At 44.2% G+C, this 13,740-nt stretch overlaps 1 protein-coding gene across 3 annotated transcripts in view; it reads right to left on the bottom strand.

Moving 5' to 3' along the window:
• Positions 1-13,740, bottom strand: part of LOC310963228 (partitioning defective 3 homolog) — a 365,271-nt gene that overhangs the window by 197,281 nt on the left and 154,250 nt on the right. For all 3 annotated transcript variants that reach the window (XM_083935934.1, XM_083935936.1, XM_083935935.1), the window contains exons 6-7: positions 3,211-3,317; positions 1,274-1,357 (exon numbers count right to left, since the gene is read on the bottom strand). In XM_083935934.1, the coding sequence (XP_083792060.1) occupies positions 1,274-1,357; positions 3,211-3,317 (191 nt within the window). The remainder of the gene's footprint in view (positions 1-1,273; positions 1,358-3,210; positions 3,318-13,740) is intronic.

The raw sequence follows: 13,740 nt of genomic DNA, 5'->3' as shown, positions 1-13,740 counted from the left end.
GCGAAAGGTTCACCTTGGTGTGATGCGGAGGCGGAGTGTTTACTGCAGATTTGGTCGGATGAAAATATTCAAAAACAGTCGGACAAGACGCACAAACACTCTGAGGTCTACGGAAAGATTTGTAAACAAAACGACGCATCCCGATGACGTCAATCAATGCGTCTGACGTGTAACGGCGTGGTGACGTAAAGACAGGCAAGAAGCATTCACTGAAGCCCAGGTAGTGTGAGTACAAACAGGCCTGGGGGGAGAGTGAGGGGGGGGACAAGCCCGGGGCACGGTACGGACGGACAGTGTGAGTGCGCCCTTATTCAACATTTGTACCCTATTCACCTGTAGTGTCATCCTTTAAGGATAATAGAATGCCTTACTAACATCTGGATTTGAACTTTTTTGAGTGCGACTCATCATGAATTGTGACTTTTCTCCTCTGACGCATGATAACTCAGCGTGTCACAGTGTTTCTGAGGGAGTCAATGGCACGAGGTCAAAGCTAAATATAGTTTACTGACACTTGCTTATAAACAGCAGTGGGATTATAGTGTCCTAAAGAAATGACACGCAGCAATCTTCAATGACAGCCATCCTCTCTCCCTCAAATGTCATCCCCTTCCATCTCCTCACTTTGTCTTTTCACCTCATTCCCCTGCCTCCCTCTCCCAGCGCTGAGTAGTCACATTCACCTTGGTGCTGTGCCAGTGTTATACACAGGCTTTTAGTTTGATTACATCTGGCCATTTCCTCTGTCCTTTATTTTTTCTGGGATAACTGTAAACCAGGATGCATTCCTCCTCTTGTCCCCTGTCATCAACACTCCTCGTCGGTTATAAAAAAAGGCTAAAGAATGCAGTTTGTGTCACCTTCAAGGCAAAGTGGATACCGCTGTGACTGAGGACATAGGTTAGCTTAAAATAAAAGCATTACATGACTGGCAGAGTGTCGTGTTCAAAACTGTGCAGTCAAGAGTAAAAGCTGCTTTCATCTGTTCTCCTTCCCACTTGGGGCTTCGGAATTTTCGTTGCTGGGTATGGGCGTGGTGTTTCAGCAGTGAGACTCACAAAAATAAAGAAGATGGCTGGAAAAACAGCCTGGAGCAACATGTAAAAAATGTGAATAAGGATGAACAATAAGAAAGAACAGCAGAGAGTGTGAAAATCATCCACATCCACAGGTCTTCGAACACAATGATGCAGGGGACATATTGGATGGTGAAGCTAACTAGCTATTGTTGTACACCAAGCTGCGTTGTTCCCCAGATTGTCTTTTCTTTTACCTGACGTCCTGCGAACTGAGAGGCACTACGTGGATCCCCAGGGGCCCTCCTCCATTGGACACCTCGACTGACTTGAGCAGGCCTCTGCAGGATGATGATGGATGAGGCCGAGGCGATGAGAAGAAGGAGGAGGCAGGGGGAGACGTGCATTAATAAAAAACAACAGGAATAACAAGAAAATGTAGAACAGCAGGATACAAAAGACGACATGGTCGGACATGACGTGACGTTGATCGGATGTATGGGATGGGGGATGGTGCGGCCTTATTGGTGGAGGCTGCATTGTGTCCTCTATGCAAAGGCATCCATTACAAAGTCAGGCTGGTGGACCTCAGGGTTGATTAGGGACCCAAATGGAGACTCCAATTAAGTGATTAAGATCAGATTGTTGTGTTAAAAGAGAACAGATTAATTGAAAACTGTGTGGGGAAGGGAGGAGGAGGAGGAGGAGGTTAATTGGTGAAGATAAAGACATGTAGACAAATGAACACAAGCGACCATGATGAAGATACGTGTGTGTGTGTGATGAGGTTGATTGAGGGAGGCGCTCGTGCGCGCTTTGTGTCGACATATGCATGTGGTAATAAGGTGGCATTTAAGTGATAATGTTCTGACAATTACCGTATTTTCCGCACTATAAGTTGCACCTAAAAACCTTCAAATTTCTCAAAAGCCGACAGCGCGCCTTATAATCCGGTGCTCCTTATATATGGCCCAATATTGAGCCACAACAGGTCTCGCAACTACGCTAAGCAGCCGCCGACTCTATTTTCCCCCGTAGAAGAAGTAACGTGCGGTGCATGTTGAGATATATGACTGCGCGAAGCGTGCCGTTTCATTTCCATGTGTGTGTTTGTGTAAAGAGCCCAAAATGGCTCCTGTTAAGAGACACGCTTACGACGCAGTTTAAACTCAAGGAGATTAGTCACGCAGTAGAACACGGGAATAGAGCAGCAGCCACAGAGAGTTCAACATGAACCAATCAATGGTGCCGAAGTGGAGGAAGCAACAACCATCTGACTGTTTTGTTGACATTCCCTTTAGCGCAACTCTATCTAATGGATGCATAACGTAACCCCAGCCTCGACTGTAGAGTCTATTCTATGCGCCTTATATATGAAAAAGGTTTCAAAATAATCCATTCATTGAAGGTGCGCATTATAGTGCGGAAAATACGGTATTCAACTCTCTGGTGTCACTGTTATAAAATCAAAGGTCAGTTCAAAGCTGTAAAAGATACATTTTCTTTCTAACCTCCAGTGGTATCTAGCCCCACAGATAGTTTATGTGTTATTTGTCAGGTTTTGAAATGTCTTCAGCCACCCCATATAAAATGGATATAATAACTGTGAACCGTTTGCATGGGGACTACCTAACAGTAGAAAATAGTTCCTGCCAAACCATTTATCTAAATGTATTACATAGTTTTGTTGAATACTCATTTGTGATTGTTCAACTAAGGCATTATATGGTCCGTCATTTCCGAATAATAACCGTTACCATTGACGCAGTTCTGATTATTGATGCTGGAGGACCATTTTTAAATCAATAGAATCATTGTTAAATCAATATTTTGTGACAAATCACTGATTTATTTTGTAAGTAACCGTGTAACAAAGGGCAATAATGTAGAGAAAGTAAGTCGCTACTCCGAATCAAACCCCTTCAGGGTGATTAAACATCTCGCATCACCCTGTCATTATTCGCAATGATAACTCACTGGCTCTACATTATACTTTATGTATCAGCACTACAAACAATATTCTGCTGTGGTGGCAAATATATCAGAGAAGGATATCTCAAATAAGACCAACACTATCTATAAAGGTAGATACCAGAAGTGGTGAAACTTATTTTCTTCTTTAATTTGGTTGAACCAACCCAAAGACATACTGCATGGTATAAGGTGTGGGGCGGGGTAGTTAGGGATCACTCACTCTAGACTAAACACAGGTGCGTGCTCCAATGAGGAATCGGCCCTCCCTACAGGCTCTATCCGTTCAATCCTCCTTTCGTGTCTCCTTCGCTCTTCCTCCTCCTCCTCCTAAAAGGAAAGAAAGAAAAAGGAAGAAAAAAAGACAGGATAAATCATTAAAAGACTGCTCCAGCAAAGTAAAAGACTTGCACTCTCAATGTCATTATTTCTATTTGGCTGTGCTTGCATCTCCTCCCCTCCTCCCTATATCTCTGCTCTGGCTTTTAATCCAATTACCTGCAGGAACAAGTAACAGCCTCAATTCTAAATCAAAAGAGACTTTCAGTGGAGAACAGACGGCAACACTGATGCTGGTGCAGAAACATCCTTCCCTGGCCAAAAAACTTCAGCGACTGTAGTGACAAAGTGGCCTTGATCGATTACTCTTGCTCAATCAATCAGGTCTGGCCTGGGGCATGGCACTGCTGCCGGCTTTCTGCGGTGATGCGATCAGGTCTAGAGTGAAGGAAAGTGGTCACGCCCGCTGTCATTTGTTTCTCTCACTCACTTCATTTCATTTACTCATCTTCCTTCAGGGCCATTAGGCAGCCGGGCTGGGAGGCGGTGGCTTTTACAGGGCAGCCAGAAGTCTGAGGATTTAACTAGGCTCTAGGACGAGAGAGCAGAGCAGCCTCTCCTTAATGGGGGATAAAATCTTTATCTGAGCTCTCTTTATGGGGATGGTACAGATCGAGCAGGGCACTTACATGCAGTGCTGACATGCTGCATGTAGAAGAGGAGGGAGACATATTTAATATCACAGGGTTCAATTTCAACTCATCTGTTGAAGGGTTTGGTTACGGGAGCAGCTCGGGACGTTCATTGACAAGTGCCAAGCACATCAAAAATTTAAAAGAACAAGGTAATCCCAGTTTTTGCTAGCAGTCCTGTAAGTAACTTTGTGTCTGTGTGTGTGTGCGTGTGAGCGCGCGCGTGTGTGTGTGTGTGTGTGTGTGCGTGTGCGTGCGTGTGTGTGTGTGTGTCAGCTTGTCAGCCCCCAGACAGCGCGTCGTCTCCAGGCGACGGTCCGCTGAAATGCTTTGTTAGCCACCGCTATTTCTCCGCCCTCACCTTCCTTTTCTCTCTCTTTTAGTAAATGTCAAGCACATCCAAATGGGTCTGGTGCCATTCGGGTTTCTGTATGGAAATGATTCAAACCTTTTCAGAGCCCAGGTTATCTTTTGCAACATACAGGCGTGGTACAGAGGGACTCACTCCCCTCTTTATTCATAAGAGTGGGGGCATGAAATTTCCATCAGCCCCTCTACCTTAGGAGACAGAGACTCACCCTACCTGTCTTTTTCCCCTTTCTAACCGTTTGGTATGAAAATGAGCCAGTCAGTCAGTCAGCCCTGCCTTTAATTATGTGTCAGCTGAGGTCCCAGGTGCCTCACAGGACTGTTATTCACAAAGCCTTTTATGAAAACCCCTAGGTGGGATGGTACGATTTTCTACATATACATGCTGTGTCCGATTGACCCGGCCATCTGTGGGAATCACGAATGAAGACGAGAGGGCATTGTGGAGGTGGCAGGTCGAACTGGACAAGAAGAATAAAAGTAAGACCACATACTGCGAGCATACGGAAAGATTTGCAGAAACGGAGTCTTGAACGCCAAATTATTATGTTGACTTTAAAACATAAATGCCATTCTCAGCAAGGAAATGAAGGAGGCGATGGTATTCAACATAATTGTCACATTAGACAAAAGAGTGATCTGAGAGGAGAGCTGATTCACAGTGTATCATCACAGAAAGTGACATGTAATTAACTTTCCTAACAGCAGCTCTCAGCAACCATCTCCAGCCTGTTAGTGTGCTCCTGTAGATAGCAAGTGGTTGTGGATTGCCTCTTTGCATCTTTCTACTGATATGCAAAAACAAAAGCTAGAAATAACAGGCTTAGAGGAAAGTCTGCTGCGGTCAGCTGTCATTTCAGATGTATCGATGCGACCCTCCTCCAAACCGTTCACCTCCAGTCTTAATCACATCCAGCGCCCAGTCTTGCTCCACATCCCACCATCCATAACGTCAGCACCAGTGGTGTCTAGACTGGTGTCTGGCAAGTATTCCTATTGTAGTAACCATGGCATCCACCCATTTTGGTTGTTATCACTCCATTGAATGGGTATTATCAGTGGTTATCAGCCGTTATCAGCCTCACAGATATGTGTAAGAAGGGGTCTGCTAAACTTGCCACTAGTAGGTTCAAGAGGCTGTTATGAGTGAGTTTGCAGTGGAGGTGTCAATGAGAGTAATGGAACAGAAAGGATAACGTATGGTGAGAAAGCAGGGATTGTCCTCAATGAAACCTTTAATTGTTAAAAGTGGGTAAATCTGCAAACAGGAGGAGATTTTCACTTGTTTCAAGAACTTTCTTAACTGTTTTCTCCTTGATACAAGTGCAGTGATCCACTCTAAACACTCTTGATTCAGATATCGACTTTCCTTCCAAGGACAGCGGTGGAACAGTTGAACTACTTCAGATATTAAAGTGGACTCAATCCACTGCTTTGACAGGATTTGTAATGTTTTTGTGAAAAATATACTCATGGTTAGCACGATAGAGTGAAACATACGGTCAAAATATCTAGCTGAAACAAACCTGTTGTACACTACTGGTCTTGTAAGTACTAGTGATTTGATGCAAGAGCACATTTTCTCAGACATTGTGCTTGTTTTCATTCGTATTTTTGAATGCACAACACGCTTCAGCTGCCAGTAAATTTGCACCACATACAGAAAGACATGATTGACACTTGACACCGGATTCAAAAGGCAGTGCTTAAGTGGCCACTGTGGTTCATTAGAGTCAAGATGGGGCTATCCAACCAGCAAGGGCACGGCCTCTTCATTAGAGACTCTGGACAAAGACTGTGCTCTAACCAGACAAACACAGAGCGCGTCTAAGGCTGAATCTGATAAATAATGACTTGTTAAGATTGACATTTCAGGCAGTGAAGCCCTGAAGGATAGCTGCTGATTTTCTACCGTGAGTCAGTTGCGCAGGGGTCAGTGTCTCCTTGTGACCAGGGGCAGGAGAAGAAGCCATCTCCCTTTATATTCACTGCCAGCACACTTATTGTCTGTCCTCGTGTCAGTGGAGAAGCTGTGTGCACTGAGTGACAGCAAAGGAGGCTAAATATACATCCATCTCTCTGTCCCTCCACTCGCCCCCTCTTCTCTCTTTCTTTGTCTCTCCATCATTCTGAATCCTTCCCTCCCCCCTCGCTAAAACCCCTCCATTTCTTTCTCCCCCTGAGTGCTTTTAGCACCCTGTTGATCCTTTGGTAACCAGTGGAGTGGGGAAGCAACAAAGCTTTTCAACTAGCTCCATCTTTTTCTCTCTCTCTCTGCTTCCCTCTTATGCAGTAGGGAGGGCTCGGAGCCCTGATCTGTGGCCAGAAATCCACCAGCCTCTTTAACAATGAAGGAAAGCAAAAAGCAAGGCTTGGCCATCAGACAGCTGCAGCATTAGATTATTGAGAAAAAAAGAAGGGGGGGGGGGCAGAGAGAGAAAGAGAGAGAGAGAGAGAGAGCGAGAGAGAGAGAGAGAGAGAGAGAGAGAGAGAGAGAGAGAGAGGGAGAGGGAGAGAACTGCAAAGTGCAGAGTCTTGTTACCTTCAAATGGACAGACAGGTTAGAGGGTCGAGAGGACCAAGGAGAGAGACGGAGAGTGAACAGTGGGAGAAAGCGAGGTAGCAGCTGTCTACTCATGAAATGCACACACACACACACGCACACACACACACACGCGCACACACACACACACACACACACACACATTGAATCTCACTGCTTGGGGGTTGGGGCAAAGGGTGTGTTGAGAAGCTGTCATCCTCCATCAACCACTGTCCTAAAGGACACCTACTGTAAGTATGTGTGTGTGTGTGTGTGTGTGTGTGTGTGTGTGTGTGTGTGTGTGTGTGTGTGTGTGTGTGTCATGCCATTAGCTGTGGGCTAGTACAACATGTAGCTGTTAGGGGAAAGGGAGAGAAGGGTTGGGACTCCCTCCTGAGCCCATATTTGGCGTCAAGGGCTTAACAAGGGCAAGTTCAAAGGTTGCAGCAAATGGTGTGTTCCTGGCCACCACCCCTGCTTTAGGGCTGAGGTCCACATCTGTGTGGCAGCTTCATGTTTAGAACAGGCCTCCCTGTCACATGTTGACAAACGTACCCTTACAATAGACTGCCTGTGCCCAGCAGAACAATGGAGGCCAAAGAACAGGATATAGAGTTATGTCAAAAAGAACAATGTGGTGTGTCCACTGCATGAAAAAATAAAGGAAACAAGCAATTGAACCTGAACACTCAGTAAAATGACTGCCCTCCCTCTCCCTCATATCTGGCCAGCCGGATGTATGGAACATTAATTGTGCGAGGTGACATACTGTACGCCCCTTGTGGAAACATTAAACTAGCCAAAGGTAACAAACGATGGCAACACGTTAAAGGATCTGTTTTCAGTGAGCAGAGGTGTAAAGAAGAAAAATATATATAGCAGCAAAGGCGGAGGCTTTTCATTTCCCTCACAAAAGGTTAAGGAGCCATAATTGTACGCTCATTACCTCCAGTTAATGCAGTTCGACTAAAAACTGTACAACAGAGAAGACCGACAAGGACTTCACATTACCGCTGCATTACACAATGGCATTGACATACAAAGACAAGGTGCCGGTAATAACTCTTAATTGTCCTATTAAAGCTCCTTTGACCTCACAAAGCAATTACCAATACTTTTCCATCTTAACCGGAATCCGAATCTAACTGTTTTCAATCAGCAGTTAAAATAAGCTTTATGGCACTGAACACAAAGATTTTTCACCTCGATTTGAACCACAGATGATCCCAACTTCAAAATCGAGCAGCTGCCTACACCAGCTGCTGCTGTATGGCATATGCAGTGTGTAGAATGGCCTGGTCTGAGCTGTGACATAACTGACCATACATGGATTATTCTGCATGTTACAGAAGGTCTTTTATCTCCCACATCCATCCCCTCAGAGGAAAATGCCATCGGGGCCAAATTATGCACCAAAATGGCTTCTGTGAATAGATTGGATGTGACTGTTGCACCCAGTGACCCAGCCCCACCCTCTCCAACCATCGTTAACCCTTCATTCCCAGCCCATCGGACTCCAACGCCATTAAAACAACCAATACGTCACAATGACTAAGGTAATGCGACAGTTTTTTACATTTATGTTGGGGATAGGGGAACATTATAAAAGGCAGAGCGAAGAGTTAAACTGCTTAGTGGATGATGAAGGGTCATAATGACCTGCTTCATCCTACCCACAAGTTCCCTAAATGGCACTTAATGGTTGTCAGCAGAGAGGCAAAACCAGTTTCAGCATACTTCCTTATCTTCTTTATATTGTTATGATCTTAGGGATCATGATGATGTCAGTTAATGCTGATTTCAATGCGTATCAGTGAGGATTTATTGTGTTGATGCGAAGAGAGTTGTACACAGAATATACTGTACAGCGTGGTTTCAGGAACTCTTTCAATGAATGTTTAATTTGTCTGGCAAATATTAACTCCCTATTGGACTGGAAACTGCAGATCTGGAAGAAAATCAAAGCAGTGTGACCCTGGTGCCTGCTATCTCTAGCTTCGTATATGAGTGTAGGAAGGTGACAGAGAGAGTCCTATGTTTGCATGCCAAGGGGAGAAGCCGAGTGTGGCTGCCCTCTGATGAGGACATGTGCTTTCTTTCATATTTCACACCACGCACCCATGGGCCCCAGCCTTGTTCAAAGTAGAGCACTTGCATTCCAGATTAGATGTAGTATTCCTTTTGATAATGACGAGTGGGAGTCAAATATGTGTTGTTGTGCTGGGTTAGGACGGTGGAGAGCGGGGTTTGGTATCAAGAATCTGTTTGGAACTGGAAGCATGGTCATTTTAAGCTCTCTGAAGACGTTAAACAATTGTTTTGCAAATCTGTTTTTTACATTTATTAATAGATCTCCATTCTAAATTACATATTTACCTGCCAGTCATACTCCTGGCATATTGTATTCCTAATTGGCGAAGTTTAATTTAACTCCTCCACATCAATATCTCTTTTTAGCCAGCCTTTAGATCAGTCTATCTTTGTTTTGTATATAAGACATGGCTTCTGGCTCATAAAAGTTCAGCCTCTGACGTGGATTTACTTGAGGCAAATTACAGGGACAGACAGGTCCCTAATGCTGTTAAGCAAATTAAATCAGAGATGTGAGGCTGCATTTGTCCACATCAGGACAGAGAGCGGCGAGATGTGGTGGGGTGGGGGTGAGAGGGGGACAGTGCTGTTTGTGGGCTGATATTTGGACAAAGCCCTGTCTCTCTATTTATTTCACTCATTCTCTCTATTTGTCTCTACAATCTTCTGCTCTTCTTTGGTCTCTGCCCTGACAGAGAGAGTCCTGCTTTGTGTGGAATACATCATCTGCCAGTGCCTGTTTCATATCAGGCCTGGGCTGATCTATCAATGACACAGCTGCCTATGCCTTTGCCCACTGTATCGTTAAATTGCACTTTAATTAAATTAGGCCTGCTAATTATGAGGGCTTAAATCAATCACCAGGTCAATAACAAAGGCCCTAAGCGGACGGAGAGGCCCAAGACTTTTTCCAAACCTCATCAATAACAGCCATGACCAGAGCAGACCGCTCCTGTACCAGAGAGCTGAACCAGAGGTTCAATCGGGTAGGAATTACTGCGAATAGAGTTATCATCACCAGCTTTTGTCCAGAGCACTTCTTACTCCTGCGAGCTCTGTGAATAATGTTGTTTGAATACAGTCGAAGTGTTTCAAAGAGTTTGCATTAGAATAGCACTTCAAAGGGGTGTTTAAAGCAGATTTCTGGTGCATACAAAAATAGTTCAAAAGGGATATTATGACTTTCCAGACACCTGGCTTAGGTGAAGGGAGGTGATTCTGAACAGATAATCCTGGGGGTTGACTGCGAAGCCCAGCTGAGTGGACGGTCCCAGCTGAATCCAGGGTCTTTATCCATGCATTTAAAAGAGCTCTGTGCTGCTTTTCAAAGATTAATCATCATTCTGAGCTTATTAAGTGGGAGGACAGTCTGCTTTCCACTGCTCAGAACATTTAATCCATCTTTCAAAGTGTGAAGGTCAGTGAGCGAATGTTACCCCAGTCGAAATAACAGTTGGTGTTTGAATTTCAATGAGAACCACCCGTGGTTCGGATCTGGATTGCAATTGAGCGTATTCATTTTTATTATTATTATTAGTATCCGCTTCTGCAATTACGTGAGTCAGAATCACACTGACTTATTGAGTAGCACGTGGCTGCCAACAAACGACGCTCCCTGCACTGCCAAATTGTCATCCGACTATCTAATACAACACTTACTATGATAGAAATGTTGTATCAGCGAGTAATAATGGCAGCATCGGGAAAGAAAATGTGAAGAGCAGCCATTCACACAAGAATCTCCATCTTCTATAGGATGTTTTAACACGCTGTGACCTCAATCTCTAAATACACTGAACATGAAGTAGAGGGAATCAGGGTGAATGATGTTGGACTATGAATAATTAAGTGGAAAGTAAAGCTTTGGTACACATTGCAGCAAGTTATTACAGGGGATGAATGGTCTTTTCAACAGATCAGCCGTTGTTTGCCGGCTTGTTTGAGCAGGTTGTGTGGGAGGGGACGGGGGCTAGTCTGGAGCGTCATGGGAGCAGTGGGGGGGGGGGCACTTTCCATTTCATTTTAATTGGAAGCTGAAATTCTTGGATAAGGGCGAGACGGAAAGCCATTTGGCCGAGTCCTTGCTCTCAGCCAGGGCTAAATGATGAAGGCCGTGTGGAGATGAGGGGCCTGTGGAGGGCCAGTAATGAAGAGAGGTCCCAAAAGACACAGCCACAGTAATCTAGCTGACCCAGGAAGGAGGGGTTTGTGGCAGGGGTGCGTGCTTTTTAAAGGAGAAGGAGGAGGGATGGATGCATGAAAGGGAGGAAGGAAGGTGTAGGAGGTTGTCTGAGTTAATCAAACTTTAGCAGCTATGTAATTATTCTAATATAAAAAAGTCATTTTTTGTGTTTGCAGACTTTATGGCCAGGAGCTGCCATCCTCATCATAACCCGTCACATACTGCCGTTTTGTCATGACCCTTTGGCGTCAGTTGTCAATACACTGGGTAACCATGCATGTCAAATGCAAGGTGCTTCCCTACACTTGCTGTTTGAAACTGGGGGAACACGTGGTTAATGTGCATATTCACACAAAACAATGTAGTTATGTTTACGCAACAAATCCACAAAGATCACGGGTATGGTTGAAAATAGTAACATTGTTACAGTCCAGTGAAGCATGGGACATAAACCATGGTCTCCTGGGTGAAAGGCCAGTCAGTGTCTGACCCATATACCACTCCAAGATTCCTCCTTACACAAAGTTTGTCACTCACTAATCCTGAAGCATTTGCACGGAGCATCTCATAATTCTGCAGACAGGTTAACAGTTTGACAAGGTTGCCTTATGCGTTGATGCCAAACACAGAAGGTCAAGACAAAATAGCAGAATTTAACGCTCTAGGAATGAGAACGGGCTGGGCACTGAATGCATGGTTAAACAAGATACGGATTGATCAAAGGAGTGGGCTAATTAGAATTGAAGATAATTTACCTGCTAAATACAACAAGTGATCGGTATCACTGATGAGATAAGAGAATAGGGATGTCATCAGTGTCACAACAAACAAGACAGATCGGAGCATGGCTAATCAATTCACAGCATGTAAACAGTGTACATGTTGCACAAGGTGGGAAGACACACACCAACAAAACAGGAATGGAGGATGCACAGAGTACCCATAGGCGCACTTACATGTCTAGGTATCTGTTGATGTTTCCACCAATCATATAACAACATCAGCAGGAGTCTGACTTTCCAACCCAACAGACACACATAAATCCCACCAAGCAAACCATCGGATGTGTCTTCGCTACACTGTTTTCAAAATGGGAAAGGTTGTCAGCATGGTTCTGGTTGAAATTATGATTACATGTGGGAATATCAGACTATGTTGTGATGAAGCTCAGCAGGGGTGCTTTTCTAAACAACAGCTCCCATAGCCGGTATACTTAGAGTGTAAAGAGGAGAGATTCCAATGGTAAACTGCTCTGCAGGGAGAAGGACAGCCCATTATGGTGCTCCACGCTGGAATGACACCAAGAGCACTAACCGAGCCATTCTAAATTCAATGTGGGCATCCAGCTTTGAGACGCTCAAAGGATTATACCAGCGATTTAGCATGTTTTACTGCGGAACAATTTCAAATGGATGCTAGAGATTTCAGACAGTCCAGAGAGGAAATGGTTGTTCTTTTGTTTCACTGAAATATGAGGATTAAAACTAGCTCGAGATAGATAATCTATCACTGGGAACAAAGGGGAACTTTGATGAAAGTTACAATACATTTGCATGGTAGGCTACTGCAGTCAAGCGTGATATCATTTGTCTTCTGGGTGGTGAATTAATGTGATGGTGGGATGCTCCAATATCCAAGATGTTCAATTTAAATCTAGATGTTAGACCGTAAGATACAAAGGTTATATCATCCTTATCCCTGTCACCAGGTCTTCGTTTTTGACCAAATCTGGGATGTCAGAGCTTCGAAGATATTTGAAACTATTTTTTCATACTTCCCCATGCCTTGCACTATGTTGTGTGCTGTGAATGATTACAGTATCCATCTAAAGTCTTAGTAAGTTCATCTTCACACTGTACACTTATAGCTTGGACGTTTAATCATGCATCTGTTCTTTATCTGGTTATATTCACTTTAACTTACAGGAATCTCCTCTCCAAGGTGACAAGGTGTATGATATTTGAGGGCAATTTGCCAGAACATTTGACATTTGATGGACACAAACATAAAAATGACTCTTTTTCATGATGTGGCAGCAAGACCTTTACAGCATATGCTGAAACATGCACTGTATACCGCTGTAGATATTCTTTATACGTTGCTGTTGGCTTTTCTCTATCAAATGGTGGTATAAAATTGGACAGAAACGGTGCGCGATTTCTATTCATCCATCTCCTTGGCTATGAAATGAAACCACCTCATTCCCTCCGTTTGCATCCAACTGTTCTCCGGCCGATGCAAATAAAACGGGTCTCTTCAGCCGAGATGGAAAAGCAGCCCCTGTCTCATGTTTCTCTGCGGCCTTAGGATGTGGATGTTTACTGTCAGTCGGGGCATTATTACATTCCTTCAGCAACTTAAAAGCATTGCCCCCCTAATGGGGCCTATAAAACAGTGAGAAAAGCCTATTGTGACAATGGACCTCATTGTGTCAGAGTGGATTCATTTGGCACTCTGCTGGGAGTGGAAATGTGTGGCATATTAAAAAAAAAAAAAACACTGAGGGAAAGAGAGGGTGAGAAAAATGAAAGAAATCAAAGAAATAGGAGTGAATGACTTTGCACTGTGGGAAATCTGGTTCTGTCAATCACCAACGTC

Source organism: Echiichthys vipera, assembly GCF_963691815.1.
Source record: "Echiichthys vipera genome assembly, chromosome: 21".
In the NCBI taxonomy this organism is placed as follows: domain Eukaryota; kingdom Metazoa; phylum Chordata; class Actinopteri; order Perciformes; family Trachinidae; genus Echiichthys; species Echiichthys vipera.
This window is presented reverse-complemented; position numbering and strand designations above follow the sequence as displayed.